This window comes from Pseudopipra pipra, chromosome 12 (genome assembly GCF_036250125.1).
Source record: "Pseudopipra pipra isolate bDixPip1 chromosome 12, bDixPip1.hap1, whole genome shotgun sequence".
NCBI classification, from domain to species: Eukaryota; Metazoa; Chordata; class Aves; order Passeriformes; family Pipridae; genus Pseudopipra; species Pseudopipra pipra.
Genome location: NC_087560.1, coordinates 14,272,285 through 14,294,376, shown reverse-complemented (window position 1 = coordinate 14,294,376; position 22,092 = coordinate 14,272,285). Strand labels below are relative to the sequence as shown.

Here is a 22,092-nt window from a genome sequence, read left to right as displayed (position 1 = left end):
TGGTCTAGTGGAAATTGTCCCTGCCCATGGCAGGGGATTTAGAACTAGATGACCTTGAAGGTCCCTTCCAACCCAAACCATTCTGTGATTCTATGATCACAAAATACTGTGATTTAGAGAGGTCAGTTTCCACACAGCATGTAGAAAATGTTGTTTCTTCAGCTGTTCTCAAGTAGACTAATTATTACCTAGATTTTGATATCCAAGATTCTAGGAGTTATTTAGGGTACTGTGTGTTTTGGGAGATGTAGTACTGATTGAAAATGCATGTACCATATTCTGATGGCCATTATGTTGTCTTTCTCTTTCTGGCCTCTCTCTGTGTGGCTCTGCTAATATACCTCAATATTGGCCTCTGGACACAGTTGTGTCACTGTGGAGTCCTTCTGTGCTGTCATTTGAGGAAACTCGGGCCCCGTAGTTCTCCCGCATTTGTAAAATAATTCTTCCTTTTTGTTTCAACAAAATGGGCTATATTGTATTCCTTAAGTAGTTTTGCTCCCTCTTGGCCTGTGCTATTACAATATTTTTCCCTATTACTTATATAGGATGTTTTATATTAAATAACAGAGAGTGTTAAATGGTCTCATTAATAGCATTCAGAAATCTTTAGTGTAGCTTAAACCTTCCTAAGATCTGGAACAAGCTCAAATCCCAGTAAAAATATTCCTGGGTTTATATCTTTCAAACCATAGCTTTCATTTCTATGGCAATTTCCCTTAATCTTCAAGAAATAACAAGCTGTTCTTGTAAATTCTCTTACTAATAATTCAGTGATTATGATATTAATGACATGTACAAAACAGCTGGTGGGGAAGAATTACAAGAGAAGAGCAGCTATCAACCTTGAAAATGGCAGCAGATTTCTCTGTTTCTCCTCCTTGAAATTCTTTTGGCTAAGTGAAGTGAAATTGGCTTTGATCACTTGTTTTCAAAATCATGTTAGTAATAATCCATTTATCTGTGGGATATATGGAAGGTCCCTGGGATTCCATGGCTTACTGTAAACATCTCTGGGGTTTCACTCTCGGTATCTGATTTTGATGCCACTCATCCCAAACAGGTAAAATGTACCTCAGCAGGTTAGGAAAAGAATTTGAAATAATTAAGAAGCCACATTGTGGTTTTTACGTAGATAAAATTAACTGGTATATGCTTTATATAGTTGTGTCATATGAATAAAATATTTGTCTGCGTGGAGCTGATTGTAATGTAATGTTCTTCTAGCTTCCAGTAGGGATTTGGGAAGGGAGTTGCTTTTATAGACTGTCTTACCTGGAGGTAAAAAAATGATAGGTGTCTAGTAGGGAACAGAAACAAGTGTCATATATAATGTCTGAATTTTTTTTTTAAATATTCTGCCAGAGACTTGTTAGTGGTACATTTGGGAGGAAGATCATGGTATTTATGCAGAATGATCTGTGACATATCTGCAGTGCATCTGGGTACAGAAAGGTCATATACCACATATATATATATATATATATATAATGATGTATCAACTCACTAAAGAAAAGGGATTTGTTTTTTCTTTTTCTTTCTTTTTTTTTGCTGAGCATGTTTTTTACCATTTGTAATTATTTCTCCATTGCAACTTTGAAGTTATAGTTGACAGAAAGAAAACATCTTTTCTTTCCCACCAGACAATGTAATAGCAGTTGAAAGGAAGGTAAAAAAATCATAGTAAAGAATTGACAGGTATCATATGGCAACTCTGGTCCGAGAGGACAAAGCCTGACATTTTTGTAGTCATCATCATATTAAATAGGTGACACCAAGTGTCAATACTGAGTTCTGAGCGTGCCATTCTAATGGTGATGGGTGGTAAGGAAAGATTTTCTGAGTTTGCTGAGGTAATCTTATACGCAGGAACAGAAGGAATAAGAATTCTTATTACCTTGTTCTAAAGAGTTTATTTTAATGTGTAGCATAATGCCCTGAATTCTGTCAGGGATATCTTTGGCATTGGAATCTGAGCCTGTGAATGTTCTGAAAATGCATATTCTGTTGGCTAGTTGTACCAAATAGGAAAACAGTGATTTGATTAATTTTCTTGTTTTCTCCATTTCAGGAAGTGGTAAATAGGTGTCTAGATGGTCTTCTGAGTAACATTTGTGTGAAGCATTTCTACAGCCTTTAGCTTGAAGGGCAAATATGTTGATAGACCTTGGCTTACAATTGGATCTTGTTTTCCTACACCCCCCTGTAAATTCACAATTGCTCCACTGGTAGCTGGAAGCACGACCCAGGTGTGCTGTGCAAATTTCTTCTGTTATCTTATTGTTATCCCTCAGGCTTAAGAACAAACTGTTAACTTTGTCAGCCAATCGGAATCTGGCAGTGAAACATCTGGCTTAAACATCTGCTTGCAGAGGAAATGCAGTTTGCATCTCTGCTATAACAAGTAGCAAACACTGTATGTTGGGGTTGTGATGGCGAGGAAACATTTCCCTTGGGAACAGAAAAAGGAAGATGCTTCCTTGCCATTGCAACTCTTGCTAGGACCTGCTGTTACATATACACACACAATCTCTTAGAGAATACCTGTTTACTATGTAGGAACCTGGAGAGGTGTTCATTAAAAATGTAACCCACGGTCTTGGCCACAAATGCAAGGCACAGCTTCCCCAAGTGTTGCAGAGATATTTCCTGTGTGGGCATTCTGGGCTGAGTTTGAAACATAGATATGCGATCAGGTTAATGGAGCAGCAAAGGCATATTTGCAGTTGCAAGCAGACAGCTAAATAACAATAATAAATCAGTGAATAAATAAATAAAATTCAAGCAGCTTTCTTCTCTGAATGCAATTAGGGCGCTGTGTCCATTCAATCAGTGTAGTCACTTTGCATTTGATGAAATCCAGAGAAGTGGATGTAAATAATACTTTGAAAACATAGTTGACTCAAATGCCCCCTTGTAATGATGGAAAACATGTTTTGGAATGAACTTCAACTTAGCTCACTGAATTCAACTTAGCTCACTGAATCAGAGTACCCAGGGAAGTGATTCTTTCCTTCAAGGCTCTTGAGTTACTTTACATGTATGGAAGTAAAAAATATATCCAGCTATTTGTCCTAAGCTTTATTCTTGACACTTTCTCTGCTTCAGGAGGATTTAATAATCTGTAAGAAAAGGGATTTGACTGAGTTTATTCCTATTATGATTTTATTCAAGTGGTATGTTCCAAACTGCTGCAGCAGCAAGATTCCTTTTGCTTCTTAAAGGAGAGAGTAGGTCAATAATAAACACTAGGATCTTTGAGCCCCCACTGTCTTCAACAGTTTTCTATCCTGGAGATTTTTTGTGGGATGCAAGTATAGTTTATAGCAGAATTTGTGATGGATGCAAACTAATTTACCTTGGAACCTGTTCCAAAGCATTGTTATTGCTTCAAATAACATCCCTGCTGAGATGGTAGATGTGAGTGGAAGTTGGCAAAAGGAAGAGCAAGAAAGAGGAGACCCCCTGAGGCACTCCAGGTGGAACAATGACGTAACCTCTCACTGAATTTTGCAAGAAACTGTTAGGCAACTTGCTATGGACCATGACAAATCATCCCTGGAGAACCCCATAGGATGAACAGAAGTAGCTGTGAAGGAATACCATGAAAGCCCAAAGCTGTTGCTGTCTGCAAGGCTGTGAGTGGCTTTGGGCATTTATCTCACTGACTCTGTTAGATGAGAGAGACCTGGTGACTATTTGTCCTCTGGAGTAAGGCAAGAGCATAAGGATTTATTAGTGTAAACAGGGATCTTGGAATAAATGATGACAGCAAATCAGTCTGACTTCTGAATTGTTCTGTTCCTTTTGTAGGCCAACAAGCAGGTTAATTCCTGCTTGTGCTCTTTCTCTTCCAGAGGGAAAATATAAACTGTATATTGGAGAATCTCCCTAGCATGGGAAATCATTTATTTCCTTTCAATGTCCATATTAGTTGTTTTTTGTGATGGATTGAAGAGTTGTTTGGGGAGAGAAGGATTGAATTCTGGGGTCTTTTTGCCAATTCAAGATAGTGAGCTCTACCCAAACGGTAGTGCCAGTAGCATAACTTAGGACAGCCCCGTGGCATCCTTTTATCTGCTCACTGCCAGGCCAAACATCCCCTTTTGGCAGAGCTGAGTCCAAGTCCTCCCATTCCAGCAGCTTTCTGGTGTCAATGATAAACAGTCTGCTCACAATGATGGGGCTTGGCATTCTTTTCCAACTGTTGTAGCAGTAGGCAATACATCTTGTATTGTGTGTGCCAGCAGTGTGTGAGAACAGTAAAGCTCTCTCCAAGTAGAACTCTTTCTTGATGCTTTGCTGACAGGCAGGTAAAGTGACAGACCTGTAAGAGGCAGGAAGGGAATGGGCAGCTCCTCACATGCTCTCATCTTTATCTACAAAACACCTCCTGGCCTAGTTAATATCTCTAAGATACTTGGACAACAACTTGTAGCAGAGCAGCTGTTCTTTTGTTGAAGCTTTACACTTGGAACAAACTGTCTTGGATGATGTGACTGCTTTTTGATTTGTTTTGGGTTTTTGTTTGTTTGCTTTGGTTGTGGTGGTTTTTCTTTTAAGGCTTGCTTAATTCTTGGAGAGTCAGAGAGATGGTCTTCTTGACATGAAAATGAAATGTGAACTTCCTGAGCAGCACTGGAAGCTTGAAATGAAACACTGCAGTGAGGATATATGCTGTGTTGGTGTGCTGTTGCCCATGAGATCCATTTTGAGTCTCAATTCCTTTTTCTTCTCTATAGTGGTCTATTTCTGTGCTGTTTAAAATATTGTTTGCTCTTCTGTACAATGCATGAATTTGGTCAAGAGAGATTTGTAGCTGATGAAGGCTAGTGAGAGAGATAAGTAATTGGAGGTTAAATGATAACTCACTGTGAATTCATGGAGTGGGTCTATTACTGGTATGAAAGCATCTAAACATCAAATGGCCTTCACTGGGGGATTAAGGAAAGGGAAGATGGGGTAGCTAGATGCCACATGTCAAGGAAAGTTATCAAATAGATGATGGTTTGAGTGTATGTTAAGCACTAAGTAAGTCCTTTTAACTTTGTCAATGTGTTCTGGTGGAATTATTTTAGATTTACACCAACTGAATGAGAGCTGTGCTTCTACCTCTAGAGGTTGTACTCAGAAGTACTCACCAAATGGAACATTCAGCGTGTAACTTGAATATTGAGGAAGGCATGGGTTTGTGGCTTTGGATGTAAACCACCATTCTTTAATTCGTCCTTAGCATCTGCAAACCATTTGATGCAGTATTCCTTTTGGAGAGTAACCAGTGCTACAGAAGTACATGAGAATCCTCCTCTCAGATAAATGTGAGGAAAAGGCACGATCCTAATCTTTAATCATTGGAGAATGGCTCACAACTTGAATAGTGAGGGTTTTGTATTTCCTCTAAAATGCTTTTACTTTGAAATTCAGCAATTTTTTTTGGCAATTTGAAGTCTTAATGCTTAGAAGGTCACCCCTCCCTGTCTGATGATGTAATACCATGTTCTGTGATTTCTCCCAAGCAAGTCATATTCACCTGACTGAAGTGCTGGACTGAAACCGCATTAAGAACTTTCAACCCATTTCAACACCCGCAAAATTAGAGTTTTACTACTGTTTACATACAATTGCAGTTACTGCTTTGCTGTTAGACAGCAGCTGGGGGCTGATGGCAGGCCAGCTGCAGCCTCCACAGTCACTGCTGGAGTGCCTGCATGTATAGAAATGATATAAGATTCAGTCCCACAGTTACCTAATTGCAGCTGGGATTTTGCAGCTGTGGAGTCACACCATGAGAAATACATTCAAAGCTGCAATTCAGCCAGTGTGCTTTTCAGGCCAACAAATTTGCCTTGTGAGCTGTAGAGAAATGAGCTCTATAGGCCTAATTCTTCCCCTTTTTTTTTTTTATTCTTTTCCTGGTTCCAATCCCTTTTTTCTGTCTGTCACTGGTAATTTTCAGTGCTCAGGAATAGAGATAAGCATCCTTCATGGCATCCTTTGAGGACCACTAAGTAATTGCTTTCCAGGCTGTGAACAGCTTAAAAAAATTGTGAATGTTTTGCTCTCTTTGAATTATCATTTTTCCATTTTTCTCAAATGTTTACTCTGCAATCTCAGGCAAGTCATTAAACTGTTTTGTAGTTACTTTACCCATCTATACAGTGATGGCAGTAATATCTTAAAGAACCTTTTTGGGCTTAATTTAATGATTATATAATTGTTTGAAATGTCCCGGTGTTAGTCTGAAAAAAGATGGTCCTATTGAAATGGAGATTTCACACTGAAAGTACATTCACCATGCTCTGAGGGAGGATGGGGATGATTTTTTTTTTTTTTTAAAGGGTAGATCTTTATTTTGGGCATATAAAATGGAAACGAATATAACTGGTTTGATATACTTGTTTTGTTTCACTGGCAAATTCTGGTGGTCAAACTTGCTAACTGGCCAGAAAATCAACTTTTTGGAAGAAGATTTATATTTCTCTCTAATGTTTTTTGGAGGATGGTTATAAACATTGCATCTTAACAAAAATTACAACTATTAAGCATCTCACAGCACTATATAGCATTATTAATTATACAATATTATTGGAATGAAGCTGGTCAAGAAGGGTAGAAGAGAGGTTGAAGTTTTAACTGGGTCCTATCCTGTAAGCAGCAAATTACTTCCCTTGTTTATAAGTATTCAAAAAATATAAGAGAAGCCAAAATAATTTGCAAGCTTGTTCAACCTTTATTCCAGCTGATAAGAATGGCCTGTTTGAATTTGCACATTGATTTTTGTAGGGGATATTTCTGTGAGCTTATCTGTATTGACTAAACGTTATGCATCTGAGTTTTTATTCTCTCTTGGGTCTGAGTGGTAGAATTGCTCAAAGAACAAGGAATCCTGAAGCATTTTAAAAAAAGAAAAAACACTACTGGGTATCATCAGAATTGTTCTAGAGCCTTAGTTAGCCCTCCTGCCTTTTTTGGGGATTCTAAGCAAACACAGTGCTTGTTTCTCTTTCAAATCTATCTTGAAATAAAGAAAAGTTTATTCTCCTGCTTTATTAATGTCATTCTACTGAGAGAGACACTATAGTTACTTGTGCATGGATGAAACCTCAATGTCTTGAAGTTTCCTAGCAGTGACAGAATAGTGCTGTCTTCCTTGGCAAAGAAAATCTCTTGGCTCCAGGTTGGATCTCAGCACTGTTTCTCCTTAGAGACAAGTGTGTTGCCCTGTATGTGCAGTACATCAGTGCTGCCATTCACCTGTTGAGTCTAAATGTGTATTAACAGTTAAAATGTACTCAGCTCTTTTACATAGATATGCAAAATATTTTTCTCCACAGGGAGGTTGAAAACAGTTTTCTATACAGAGAAAAACTGTAGCCATCAGTTGATGATTTCTATAACAACCAGTGTGGTCCTACTCTTTCGTTGGTGTCTGAGTGTGCTGAATTAGATTAGTCAGATAAAAATTGCTTTTAATGACACTGTGTCAATTTTTACCCATGGGCCTTCTAAGTAGAAGATCTATAGCTGTAGATTACCCTTCTATATGTCTTACAATAAGTGGTGGTGAGGTTGTATTTGAGCTGTCTATTCTTTTCCTTTTCTCCATATCTTCATAAGAGACTTTGTCAGCCTAGTACTTTGTCATCTACTCTCCTAAGAAAAATTTCAATTTTTGATCAGGACCTGGTATTTTTAACTCACTGAAAAAGGACAGTGCCACTTGTCTGAAAGATTTCTAAACATTTTGCTACCAAAATGGGATGTTGATCGTGACTTTTCTTCATGGGTGTCTTCATGCTTATCCATCAGTCCCCAGGTATTCACAGCTCATTCCCCTTTAAAAGATGAGTCTCCTATTATGTTACATTAAAAACAAGCGTGGGGAGGGAGTGCAGGGAAGAGCTAAAGGGAAAAAAACCCAAAGTGTTTGGATGAAGCGCTGTATCCTCCATTCTGGAATACTGCTGCTATCTTCTGATGCTTCAAGCTTCCTGATTCATATTAGGAAGAGAGCTAAAAATGAATACTAAAGACCACAAAGTAGTTGCCCCAATCCATTTTTTTTTTTTTTTTTTTTTTTAGGAAGCTAGTTAAGAATTTCCTGACTTTGGAAGATGCTGAGTGCTTGCAACTCTATTGAACTTCAATAGGCTATGATGAGTAGCTCCATATTTTGAAAAATCAGGTCATTTATTTCAGTATTCAAGTAACTTCCCTTTACAAATCTGTTTCAAGAGGGAATTTTTTGATCGTACCAGTCCCCAATTAAAATTTGTCAATTGCTATGCAAAAGCAGCTTAGATTTTTTGCTCGCATGAGTGTATGTGAACCACTTTCATACATTTGTCCCTATGTAGTGCCCTAGTTTTTCTTTACTAGAAACTTCCAGCAAGACTTCCACAGTTAATGTGTTCAGCACAGTACCTACTGCAAGTCTCTCAGCTCCCCTGAGATTCTGATAGCACCTCTTAGGAATTTTAAATCTTTCTGTGCATCCTGAATTTTCAGTGCCAGCTTTACTTAGCACTTGAATGAGCTCTCTTAAAACTTTGTCCAAGTCTTGCTAGGGTTTGTGAGCTTTATGGAGAATTTGGTTCAGTCTTTTTTTTTTTTTTTTTTTTTTTTTTTTTTTTGGTTTTACAGGAATTTTATCTGTTACTGCTTGTTATATGTGTATATTTTAATTTTTTTTTCTGAATGTTTTGCAGTTCTGCAAGCCCATCAGGTTTCTCTAGTGGATACTTTATTTTAATAAGTGTGTATTGAATGCTTCGTTTAACTTTACTGTTGTGAAGTGCCCAGAGACACCGTGCTTGGATGAGCAGTTATGTAAGTGCAATTTGTTGTAGTTTTTTTAGTAACAGAATTAGGATTCAGCTGAGGTTTGAAGGCTTGAAATGCATGTGCATGGGGGAAAGTCAGCAAATAAAAAGGAGCTTAGTGCATCTACAGGCATAACCCCAGACTGCTTTCTCTACTTGCTACAGATCAGTCCCCCAAATGCCCTTCGGTGACTGCTGCCTGATCTCTAAGGATGCACTGAAGGAGTAGATTCATGCTGCCAGAGGGCTGAAAATATATGTGCTCGAAAGTATCTTATTTTGGAATGCCACCACCTTATTGTCACGCAGGTGTGACTGGCAGAGACTTTTCCCTGGTGCTTGTTTCTATTGGAGAAGATAGCTGAGGTGATGGAGACTGGGACATACTGCACCTCAGCTTGGGAGGAGTGACTTCTGTTTTTCTCACCTTTGCCTCTTTCTTCTTGGCCTCTTTCTCTTTTCTCCTTTTTCTTTCCTGTTTTCCTTGTCAGCTGGCAGGTCAGTGTCCTGCTTTGCTGGGAGGTGTCAGCTTACTGAAACAAGACCTGTTGCCATGCAAACCTTTGCAGATGCCAGGGTATTACCTCCTGGATTACTTGGCTAAGTACAGGTTCTAGGAAAAGCTAATGGAGATCTGAAGTCACTGGTGCATGTTCTTTTTTATTACTTTTTTTTTTTTGCTGGGCCTATACATACCCCTTTGCTTGTGAGTATCAGTTAATCTGTGATGCCACACTTTACCCTTCTGCATTATTTATTTTGGTTTAAATTTTAGAACAATCATCTGCAAACTGCAATTCTTAGTGCTCATTTATATGCAGAGATTGCACTGATTTAACTAACAGATTTTTAAATCAACTCAGTTAATTCGATGCAACCCATATGTGAGCAATTAGCTTAAGTCAGTTAAAAATCCTCTTCAGCTCTGTGGATACAAGCCACATTTAAAATAAGAAAGAATACAGGAATTAGACACAGGCTAAAGGACGTAAATTTGAAAGTAAAGTTTTAGTTAACGTGATATGCTTTCATCAGCTGTCAGACTATTCCTAGTTTTTCACTGATTTACTGCTTTGTTGCATGAGTGGCTTCACTTCTCGATATCCCTGCCTGCAAAATGAGGATTTGCTGACATTGCTTACAGGAGGATGTAAGTGGGGCTGTTTGGGAAAATGTTTTTTTGTTGTTTGTTTGATTGGGGTTTTTTCCCCCAACGGAAAGCTTAAGCTTTTCTATGAATAATGGATAATCAGAACTGGAGCCAAATCTTCCCATTTAAAAACAGCATTTCCATTTGGAAGTGTCATCACGGTGCCGTTCGGGAGTTGTTTGGCTCCCACAGCCAAACTACAACTCCCAGGTTGCCTCATAATTCTGCATTTTCCTGAGTTGATGTCATGAGTCTTGGTGTTGCATTTAGGGGATGTGTGTGTCAAGGAGATGCTCTGACAGATAGGAACAGGTGCCTAGGAAACCTCAAATGCATATTTTCTGTGACATCTCTCTTAAACAGTTCTGATGTTTTGGATAGTACAATTTGGAGTTTTGACAGGATATTTAGGAATTTGAGGGGAAGAGGATGTTGGATTGGTGAGGAAAAGTCAACGTTTCTTGCAGAAAATAGATACTTGTTATATGAAACTTTGTGAGCTGAAAATTGACTTTTCCATTCAAACTCAGTGACTAAAAATGCTGTTCTAAGACTTTTTTAAATCAATGATATATAAAGTTTTGAAGATCCTTAGGAGAGACTCGTCAGAGACCACATCTCATGGACAAGGACCCAGTTTTTATTTGCTCCCTGAATCATTATTTGTTCCTTCATAAATTAGTACAAAGACTTATTACTTGCATCTTTCTTGCAGGTGACGGTGCAAAGCATGGGCAAGAGCAGGGGAATGAATTATCTGGTATTTAATGATTAATGTTGTTGCAACTAGAGGAAATAGAAATGTGATGGCCATCCTTTGATGTGAAGCTGGAAGGGGGGTTAGCTCATCTCTGATAAGGCTGTTAACTCACCTTTTCAGCAGATCATGTGAACTCCTTGTCTTATTTGATTATGACATCGACAGCATTAGCTGGAGTGAAGCAGATCTCGTTCTGCATCTCTAAGTGATTTGTGACCAAATGCAACTTAATGAAATGTATCCACAGACAGAAAAGGAACCTTTCTATCGGAGGCAGCTGAGCAAGGATAGAGATATGGTTACATGCACGGAACAAGAATAACACAGACTGCATCATTTATCTTGGGAAGCAAGGAATTGTCCATTGCGACAAAATCAGTCAGATGTAGCAAGTGAAATGCTGAAGGCTCATTACGCTAATTAGTATCAGTGCTCAGCTGCAGGGAGGCAAGAAAAAACTGGCAGAGTGATACTTCAGGATAGTGTTTGCCCAAGAGGAAGCGTTGTGAATCATAGATTCATTAGTCAGTGCCAGGAGGGAAGAGCTGTACAGCAGCCGTGGTCTGAAATGAGACAGGTCCTTTCAATGGCATCCTTAAATTGGTTGGCATCCAGATAGCACAAGTGTCATTCAGGAGATGAATTTGGCATTGTATGTGTGTGTAAGGTGCTATAAAAAAAAAAGAGAAGAAAGTAGTAAAAAATTTCCTTTTAAAGCCCTGGTGATAAATAGGCAACAATTCACAGTGCAATTGAGAAACCACCATTGCTTGGTACTTTATAGGGATCTCTCAGGAGAAGTTGACTTTTTGGCCTTGTTTTTCATCATCTAGTTAAACAGTGCCTGCCTGCCTTGGTCCACCCTCCATTAAAATATGAGGGAATGCTTTGCTGGTTCTGCTGCTTCCTCACATCTTGTGAACAAGAGAAGCAAGAGAGAATTATGTAGAATATATCTGGGTAATGCACAATTAGCAGAATTACAGGTACTTTATACAGAGACACAGAAGTGGGATTTTCTTACTGGATTTTATTTTTTGGCAATTGTTTTTATAAGCTGCCAGTATTCCCATCCAAGGTGGCATATATTCTGGCTAATGCTGCAAAGGAGAAAAGACATGTAAAGCATTTCAAGGAAATAGAGTAACTTGGAACCATTTTATAAGAAATGCCTTTGATTTGAGTAGTGAATTTCGTTAAATCCTGCCAAACATTCAAAGCCATTCTCAGCTTCCTAGTTCCTTTATTTGCTATCAGCACTTGAAATCAGCTTAATATTTTACCTTTGCCCTTGGCTGCAGAGCATAACAGGCAAAAAACATTATCTGTGCCTGTCATCACTGTTAGAAAAGAGAGAAGAAAGGAGGGGAAGGGATGAGGAGCAACAGGGCTGTCAGTGAACTGACATGTACAAAAATAAACAGACTTTAGCATATGAAGGAAGGAAGGGAGCAGGGTGGGAAAAATCAGCCTCTTGTAATTAAATTTAAAGTTTGCATCTTCTTAAGAGCTGTGGATACAGCCAGACAGAGGGCTAATATTTAAAGGTTGTTTAAATGAGCAGAGATGTTAATCATTGAAGGGGCAAAGCTGCACTTTGTCTTCTAGCTCTTTCATTCATGCAGAGATGTTACCTTCCTTCCCTGCAGTCAGTGAGAACTTTCATATTACTGGTTTAGAGTTGGATGATTCTTTTTAAACTAATACTAAGCAACCAGCAGCACCTGTGAACTGCAGAGGGGGGAATGTTCTTGTCATAGGGTCACTTCTGAGAAAATTCACAACTTCTGTCAGAGCAGCAGAATTGGGAAATTGTATTATGGACTGTCTGAAGAGTGAGGGTGCTGTGACCTGCAGAGATCTTGGTGTGCTGTGTGGAAGCTGTGCCTGTGTATGAGTAAAGCCTTGCAGTCCATGGACCACAGGGGAACCAGATTCTGCAGTAGGAAACACTGGTGCCTTGTCACACTGTCTGCTTGGCTTTCATGTGTGTTAAAAGACTTGATTAGGAGTTTTTCTTATATGATGGATCACGAGGTTTCTTTATAAGTGCTGAAGGAATAATGAACTTTTTTAGAGGCTTTTAGTTTAGTCTAAGAAATAAAAATTGAGCTTGGGGTTGGTTTAATATTAATCCCTGAATTTACTGAATCTTGTTAGGAGTAATTTTTAGCTGTCATGTTCCTATTCCCCTGCATGTTTGTCTCTTTGTATTGGACTCTTCCAGTGTGTGCCAAGGCATTTTGGCAGAGGGATATGTGTAGATGGCTTGAGTAGACATAAACTAATATCAATTCCCACAGTGAAGGGCATATAGTGGGTTTAGGGGTGTTTTTTTGTGAACATTGACAATGTTGAGAAACTATTTCTGTAATTCTGAAATAACAAGACTCTGTTTTTTCTTGATGTTAAATTAAAATACGACAATAAAAATCTAGTTGTCATTCTTTCCTTTCCCTCTGAATGAAAATTCTTTTCGTTTTTTTTTGAAATAAGTTGTGCTCCCTGGTATATCACTGTGATGCAGGTAGGTATCACACTTATGTCAAGGAAGTGTCTGGGTTTTATTTTTTCATAGTCACACTGGGGAAAGACGAGTTCCTGAATGCGACCCAATGACTGTGGCATTGTACCTATTGAAAGGAAATTGTGTAAGCACACAATTTCTTGTCAGAAATACAGCTGCTAATCTCAGTTGAGCAGCTGTTGTCCTGAAGATCAGGAGAGGTGAGCCTAAAGGTAACTTTATCCAAAGAGCCTTGAAGAAACATAGCAGAAGTTGTCATGTTTTCATATAGAATTTTTGGCAGAAGCCTCACAGCACCATTTGCTGACTTCCCAAGTGTTAGCTATTGCTAATGTTTTATGATTTGCTGAATGAGTAACATGGGAATTGTGGATTATGAGGAAATAAGGGAATTCAGATAACTGAAATGAGAGTAAACTTGGAATGGATCTTGTGGTGTTGCCAGAAACCCCAGGATGGCATTAGAGACCTTGTTTTTGTACGTTAAAAACGTATGAAATATTCTTAGTGGTTCTTATTATTTCTTTGTCTTTCATTCTTAACCAGTTCTCCATTGTTTGCACCTTGGTTGTTTTTTTAAAGCATTCCTGCTTTATTACCCTTTTTCTTCAAGCATCCTTTGCAAGGCATTGATATTGCCTGAAGTGCTACATGCAGAACACCTCAGTGCAAGGCTCTGCCAGTACAGCAGCAGACCCCCATCTCTACAAGTACATTTATATTCTATTTTGTTCTAGGAAGCTGGAGCAGCAAAACTGGATACAACTCCATAGCTAGAAGTTCACCCAACACTTTGCATATTTTTGAAATTTTTTTTGAAGTAGAAGGAGCCCAAGTTTACAGTGCCACTAGAAGCATCCTAGTACTGGACTGGATACTGTGGAGATGATGAGGACCTACCACGATATCTTATATGCTCTAGAAGTGATGCCTGAATTTTATCACCACACCATGATTTGAAAATTATGAACCACATTACAGCAAATCCTTTGAAGAGTGGAAGGAGGCTCTGATCGGCACATAGTCACTAACAAGAGAGACTAGTTGGATTTTTTTCAAAATTGTGCTGCTCCCTACAGTCAAGTATCCTGGACCATCTCTCACTGATCACTGAGTCAGTAACAGAATATGTTCAAACTAACTAAGGGAAACGTTTGCTCAGTGCAAGTCTGGGATCCTTATTTTAGCTTTTTATCCAGCCTTTGCAGTGAAGCTAGGTAATTGTTCTCCATAATGATGTAGCATGCATCAAGATCTTCTTGACAGGATTTAGATAGTGGCATTTCTTGTGAGTAGAGAAGCTTAAATGAGAGATCCAGCTCATCTCACTTAAGTGCATCTGTACTTCAGACTGGTTGAAGAGATTCGAGTGCCTGCCTCCAGTTAGAATGAGTAGGAGTTGGAAGTGCTTGTTTACTGTGGAGGTTTTGAGAAGCCTGAGCTCTATGTAAGCTGGGTGAATTTCGTGGATAGCACGGATTTAGAACATTGCAGTGGACTTCTTGTCTTTGATTTGTGCATTCTTAGGTAAAGGAAAAACTGCATTTATTTTCAGGACTGCAATTATGTGAACCTTGGAAGGAAAGGAAATTGTAACATGCATATATTACAAGAACCTTTGAAATATAATGTGGACCATTGGTTCATTCCAGCCCAGTGTTCAAAACCTTTATATTTGTATTCTATTGACATTCCCAGTCCTCATGCCAGGGCTTGCCAGGATTGGAAACTCTTTGGAATCAGCTGTTGTTTTACTAGTTTGTGATGTGTTGCTTTCTGATTTCAGCTACCGTTGTTCATTGAGTGGGCATGATCTGAACAGACAGTGGATGACACCCAATTCCCAGCTGCATCCAACTATTTACCATGCCAAAGGTCTTCTCTATTACCTGTGCAGCATTGGCCGGGCTCCTCTGGTGAGTCTCTTCCAGAATCGTTTGTGAGTTTCTGTGCATGGATTGCTTACTGTAGTTCTGTGAACAGTCTTGTTATAGAGCTGGAGTGATTTGGAAAGCATCATATGCTTTTACTCTTTCATCTTACGGAATTGTTTTGGAAGTCTTGGGTATCTATTACTTACTGCACCTTCTATCCAGCTACTCCAAATTTCAGAATCTCTGCACACCTGGAATAAAAATGAGAAAATGAATTCCTTAAAGCTCTTTATATCTTCCAAGTACTCCAACTGAGCTAAATATTATGAGTAGGTTATTGCTATCTTCATGGCAGTGATAGGAGAAATTCCACAAAGATTTAGTCTAAGTGGACTATGCTAAAGCCCATGAAAACAGAGCCTCCAAGCCCTCGCAGTGTCTGAACTTCCATGCTGCTTTGGTAAGGAAGAAAACAACTAGTTTTGTGGGCTACCAGAAATCCATGATATGGGTCTCACCTCAAAGCTGCAGCTGGGCTAGGGCTGTGATCCATCACATCTGCTCAGTCTTGTTGTCCAGCAGACTGAAAAGATAGTTCTGAGACCTCAGAAGAAAAGCCTCAAGGAGGTTCAAATGTTGACAAGCAGATGTGGATGCACGGACTGACAGGTTGGCTGATGACAGCTGTAGCCATGCAGGAAATGTCCAAGTGCACCAGATTCCCCCTGGGTTTGATGAGAAAAACCCTAGACAAGGTGAAAATATCTGTGAGCTTCACTAAGTGAATTCTTGTGGGAATGTGATTTTTGCATAAATCAACAGCCCTAAAATTTATCTCTGTAGGCTGAGGAATATTGTGGAAACTCATTGAGTCACCAGCCTTTTCATTTGGTTCAGAGCAGTGTAGTGTCAGTCTTGTTTTACCCTGCTATTTCCTGTCCAGCCTCTTTTAATACACAAGCCTCCTTGTCATATCCAGGTGCATGAAGTCTAACACTCAGTGCAAGTTTCATCATTGTTGAGTGAAGGGAAACTATTGATCCTACCATCTCCCTCACTCACAGACTGCGTGTCAGACTTGGTAAACTGATTTTTCCACACCTTTGAAGAGTACATTGATTTTAGTTTATACATGCTCAAAAATGCCTTTTCCCTCCCTCAGAAGACAGCTCGGTTTCTTTTTTTTTTTTTTTTTTTAACCTCCAAGATCCCATGGAGCCAAGTTCACTTATAGCCAAATGATTTCTGTGAACTGATTTAGTTTAATTTATCCTGGTGATGTGCAAGCAGTTCCTTTAAAGCAAGAAGAGCTGGTTGAAGGAGTAAAGCAAAGAACTTTAGATTTAACAGCCTTTAAACCAAAGCCATTTTAATTGTTAAGTTGTGTAAACAACAGTCTGAATTGTGGTGGTGGTTTTATTGGCTTCTCTTGTTGAAGGTGGGAACCCCTGTACGACCACAGGACTGGATGTATTGTAGCACTGCAAAGAGTCTGAGCTGTAGTGAAGAGCAGGATACCCTAGAAGGAGAAAGAAAGAACTTCCAATGGACCAGGAGGCAATGAGCAGAGTTGCCATTCAAAGGCATTATATATCAAGCTTGGAAACAAGCATCAACCTGCAAGGATGTACTCACTGAGAGGAAAAAAAACCCTAAGCACGTCTACCTCAAAACTGACATTCAAAGTCCTGTCAAAATGTTATTACAAAAAAAAAAAAGAGGTTTTACTCAAAAAAAGACATTTCAAAATGTTCTGTTTTCCAACAGATTTTCTGTCTTCCCCTGTTATATTTTGCTTTTTTTTATTTTAGAAGGTGACTGGTTCTGTGACTCATGAGGAGGGCTGTTTTTGAGTTAGAAAACAATCCTTACCTTTAGGATGATCAGTGCTGGCAAATAAAATAACTTTGAATAGATAAAAAAATTTAACGTGTGTCTTTGAGTCATATCCCAGTGAGTGCAAACCTTGGGAGTCTGACTGGTTTGTGTGCCTTAGTGTCTCAGGCATATGGAAGGACAGGTTGGAGAAAAAGCACTGGTAGATGCCAAGTTTGCTCAGTGTTTGCCCAGACGTATCCCCAGAAGAATTCTGTATTGGGTGCTCAGACTACAAAATATAGCTTAGCCTTGGCTGAAGGATGACATAAGCTACCCTGTAGTGTGAAAATCAGGCAGAAGCATGCACTATGAAGAATAATGAAGTATAAACATTGGGAGTGATTGCAGAATCCAGTAAACTTAATTAAAATGTAGCTCTATGCAACTTGCAAACAAAATGGAAATGTTTGCAGTGGTACTGATGTTTCTGTTGTGGAAGCTGGTGACGTCAGCTGACGTGACCTTCAGTGAAAGATCCCATGGCCTGAACCAGTTGCCGTATTACAGCACCTGGCTTTGGTAATCCTTTACCAGTAAAGAAACATCATTTCAGACCTGCCACTAAGGACTTGTCTGCAGGTTTCTTGAGGTGCAGAATTATAGACCTGCTACTGATCAGGCAACCCCACTCTCTGATCATCCCTGTGTGGTTTCTGATAAGTAATACTTTAGACAGATATATATGTTGTCTTTTGTGTGTTGGTAATTCTGTGAATTGGCAGGTAATTGATACCAAATTGATCTGGGTTTTCTGCCTTGAAATAAGATAAAAACTATAAAATCCTCTTTGATATTCATAGGAATACTCTCTTGTTGGTACTTGTGGTTAACCCAAGCTATGGCTGTTTATTGCTGATAGCTTAGATGAAACACGAGCTGGAAAAGTATCTGTCATTAAGAGAATTAATAAATACAGCTTTTTCGAAGGAGATAGTACAGGATAACTGTGAATGGGTCAGAGTTTTTGGCGGGTAGCTCGCTGTTCACGTGCTCCAGGTGTGGAATGTGCCTGCTGCAGGTACAGGGATGTGCAGATTCCCAGCCCCACAAAAGGAGCTGTAGGCAAGCGATGGTGCAGGAAGGAAAGTTGGCAGGTAAGAAACCAAAGGAAGCAGCAGCATATAAGCTATGAAATGTGTGTAATTGTCCATCTGAGTGGGAGCAGTGGGATGATTCATTATGCATGTATGCCTTAACCTTTCCAATAGGGCAACTTAGTGTTTGTCAGAGGAGCTGAAAGAATGTACATGCACAATTCCTGGATAATTAAACTCCCTTACTTGCTGTGGCTAAACTTAGTTACTGTATAGCTGGTAAATAAACAAACTAGGGTAAGTCTTGCCCTAACAGTTGGTGGAAGAAGCTCATCTACTCCATCTGTTTCTCCCCTCTTATGTATGTATTTAGGTAAGAACACGTATATATGGGCGGGAGTGTTGATCTGCTGGAGGGTAGGAAGGCTCTGCAGAGGGATCTGGACAGGCTGGATCTATGGGCTGACAGTGAGTGGGTGTCAGGCTCTTCTCCCAAGTCACATTTGACAAGACAAGAGGAAATGGCCTCAGATTGTGCCATGGGAGGTTTAGACTGGATATGAGGAAGCAAGTTCTCTGAAGAGTTATCAAGCATTGGAACTGGCTACCCAGAGCAGTGTGAAGTCACCAACTCTGGAGATGTTTAAAAATAGGGACATGGTTTAGTGGTGGATTTGGCAGTGTTGGTTAATGTTTGTACTCGATCTTAGAAGTATTTTCTAGCCTAAGCAGTTCTGTGATTCTATTTTTTTAACTCCCCCATCTCTCTTTATATTGAGCCATAATACTTCTCTACCTTCACACATTTGTTTGTCTCCCACATAAGCCCTGGAAAACTTCCTTGATGAAATCTTGAAGCTCCTTTCTACTCAATGGTGAATGCTAGTTTAAAATTAAGCAATTCTTTCTCTTTAGAAGTTCTTATATTTTCACTGACAGATTTCTGGATATTCCTGATTAAGACATGGAAAATATATGTAACAACCATGTGTTTATCGACTTCATATCTCAGAGGGCACTGAGATTGATTTTTCTTTAAAACTTGGGTCAATATTTACCTCTTGGGTCATTAAATTGTGATTTTCATTTCTATGGAAGTCAATATCTGCCTATAAAGGCAATCAACACTTCCACTAAAACTGGAAATGTACCTTGTGCTGAGCTTTTATGATAGCTGATGTGAGAGATGGATTAGATAGACAGGTAGATTAGTGTGGAATGAAATTATTTGCCATGAAGATGGGTCATGTTCTGTGCTTGACTTCCAGGAATTCATGCAATGGTCTGACAATACAAGTGCACAATTATATTTTCCTGAAAATTATGTGGCACGGGTTTTGAATTTAAAGATGACAAAGTGGTGATTAATTGCTTGGGAAAGCACAGATTTCAAGTCTCACAAGGATAAAGCTGGGCTTTAGGAGTTTAGAAGTAGAAAGAGCTTGAAAAATTACTCTGTTGTGGTATCAGAAGTTCCCATGAACCCTGAGGTTCCTGAGTTGCCATGGATTCTTGCGCAGGTGTCATGTTTATTTCTGCTGCAGACAGAAATACACTAGTTTTGACTCTGGATCCCTGAGATCATGTCAGATCAAATAAATAAAACAAGATACAACTAACTAACAAAGTTTGACACAGGTTGTAGGCATGGCCCAGAGTTTAAGCTACTCCAAAGAGCTGAAAAAACCACATTAACACACCCCACAGTCTTATAGTGCTTTTTATGAAGAACCAAGAAACTTTTTCAATGTTCAAGATTTTGCTTAATTTTTTCCTCTCCCTAGGTATTCTGTGACTACCATGGACACTCCCAGAAAAAGAATGTGTTTCTTTATGGCTGCAGCATCAAGGAGACCTTGTGGCAAGCAGGCTGCATGGTTGACACAGCAGTTATCACAGAAGATGTTGGCTACAGAGTAGGTCCACTTGGTTCCTTTCTTAATTACTGGCCTGTATGTTCCTATATATTTAAGATAAGATCACCTCACAAATTTTAAAGTGCAAGTTTCCTTTGGAGTAATGATGCAGAGAGTTTCAAGCCATGCATAATATCTTCATACATTAGATATTAGGGACCCATCTACTAACAGTATTTTCGTTATTTTAGTAAGATGCATCTTTGGCTACATGCTAACAGGACAGGCATATTTTTGTGGTTTATAATTTCTAGAGATACATACGCTTTTGTCCCCACCACCCCAAAATAATAAGAAAATAAATTGGAATTATGTAATGGTAACTGAGAAAATGACAGTGTGCCACTGTCCTACTCAGTCAAATTGCTTCATCACGAGATGCTCCTGGTCCCACTGAAAACACCAGATAATTCAATGGATACCAAACAGATCTAATATAGTAAAGTTATTTCCACAGCAAGTGTTTGGTGTCATATCTAGGCTTTTTTTTTTTTAATATAAAGAAGAAATAATAAAATCTCTCATATTTCTATTTCATGTAAATGTCTTGTTCATCAAACAGTTCTTTGGATTTCCTGCCCATCTCTTTTTTTTTTTTTTTTTTTTTGGTACCCGTTTAGATGATATTTTCCTATTAAATAACAAATTTCCTTGGGGGAAAAAAAATCTTATAAGCTCTAATTCTAGTCTTAAAAAATGTTAATTTCTTACCATATGAATTGTGGCTTTAAACTGATTACAGAGTAATAGCTTGATTCACTCAAAACTAAAAGAGATTGAAAAGTCTTTGCCAAATTATACCTCTGTATAATTTTTGCTCCTTCAGCATAAATACTAATTATCCTTATAAGGACACAGTGTCTTCAATGTTCATCTTATGGAGTTGTACACAGCACACTGAGACTTTACTGGAAGAAGGTAATCCCTGTGGCAAACACTGTTTCCCAAGGAAAGCAGGGAGGGTACCTACAGTCAGGACATCTTTTGGTGTGTTTGAATTCCAAGGGCTTCAGAAGGCTGAGGATAGTTACTGCCACACAAACAGAATTCAAATGTTGCTGTCAGCATCTGGAGCCTGACTCGAATCTGCAATGAAGAAAGGCTCCAAGGCTGTCCGAAAATACTCTGCAGTGGCCTATAGAAAGATTTTGTGGTTCAAATCCTCTCTTTTGCACAAAACGAGGCATGGGTGCCTGCTGCAGTCCTAACCTATAGGTCACCCTCTTCCTACTTAGGCTGAGGAGGCTGAATTTACAGTGGGACACATCTGCAATTGCAAACTTCAGCAGATAACCACCCCTGCCTCAGACCTGCTTCCTTGCACTGTTTGCACAGGTTTCTCTCCTGCCTTGGGAGAACTGAGAATTAATCTGGCCTCCATGATTGATTTTTCTCCCCAGGAACAGGAACCAAATATCTCAAGAAAATTATGTTTTTTGGAACAGACTTTGCCTCATACGTCATAGATTTAGCTGTAGCCCTTGGCAATATACAGAGTCAGAGTCTTTGTTTCCTTCTAATATTTGGTGGCCTTGGGTGACTTGCATGGCATTGGCATTGTAATCCCAACCTTTTGATAAACATTCCAGGCCCCTTTGACAGCAATCTCTGCAGGGACATCAGTAAAGAAATATAATTCCATTTTCTTCTAATGGTATTGGAGGTTTATGGACAGGTTCCAGTGTGATGGGAGCAGCTTCCTTTGCTGTTGTACATGACAAATCCAGCTGTGAGAGTGACATGGAAACTGCTGTATTATCATAAAACCATCCTTTAAAGGGATGTGTTTTCATTCAAAATATGCTATTGAAAGATAACTAATGAGAAGAACAAGTAGAGAAGAAAGAACCATTAGTGCGAAGTCCAGAGAATGCTGGTAAAATGAAAAGAATATTAAATTCAAGTTTGCTAATACTCTTAAATGAGTCCTGTGTACAGAGACATTACTGTTACCTGCCAGCATTTTTATTTAATTAAAAGTAAAAGATTGATTATGCATATAATTTCAATTGCTTTAAAAACCTAAACTGGATTAGGGTTCTGATTATTGTGTTTGGTGGTATATATTTACAAAAAAAATTGTTTGTAGGTTCAGATAAAGGCAGAATAAAAACTATCTGAATCTTTACAT

The 22,092-nt window shown here is 39.0% G+C and overlaps 1 protein-coding gene across 1 annotated transcript in view; it reads left to right on the top strand.

Moving 5' to 3' along the window:
• The window catches only part of AGBL1 (AGBL carboxypeptidase 1), a 286,378-nt gene that overhangs the window by 144,331 nt on the left and 119,955 nt on the right, over positions 1–22,092 (top strand). The window contains exons 19-20 of the mRNA XM_064669024.1: positions 15,046–15,175; positions 19,830–19,961. Coding sequence (XP_064525094.1) covers positions 15,046–15,175; positions 19,830–19,961 — 262 coding nt within the window. The remainder of the gene's footprint in view (positions 1–15,045; positions 15,176–19,829; positions 19,962–22,092) is intronic.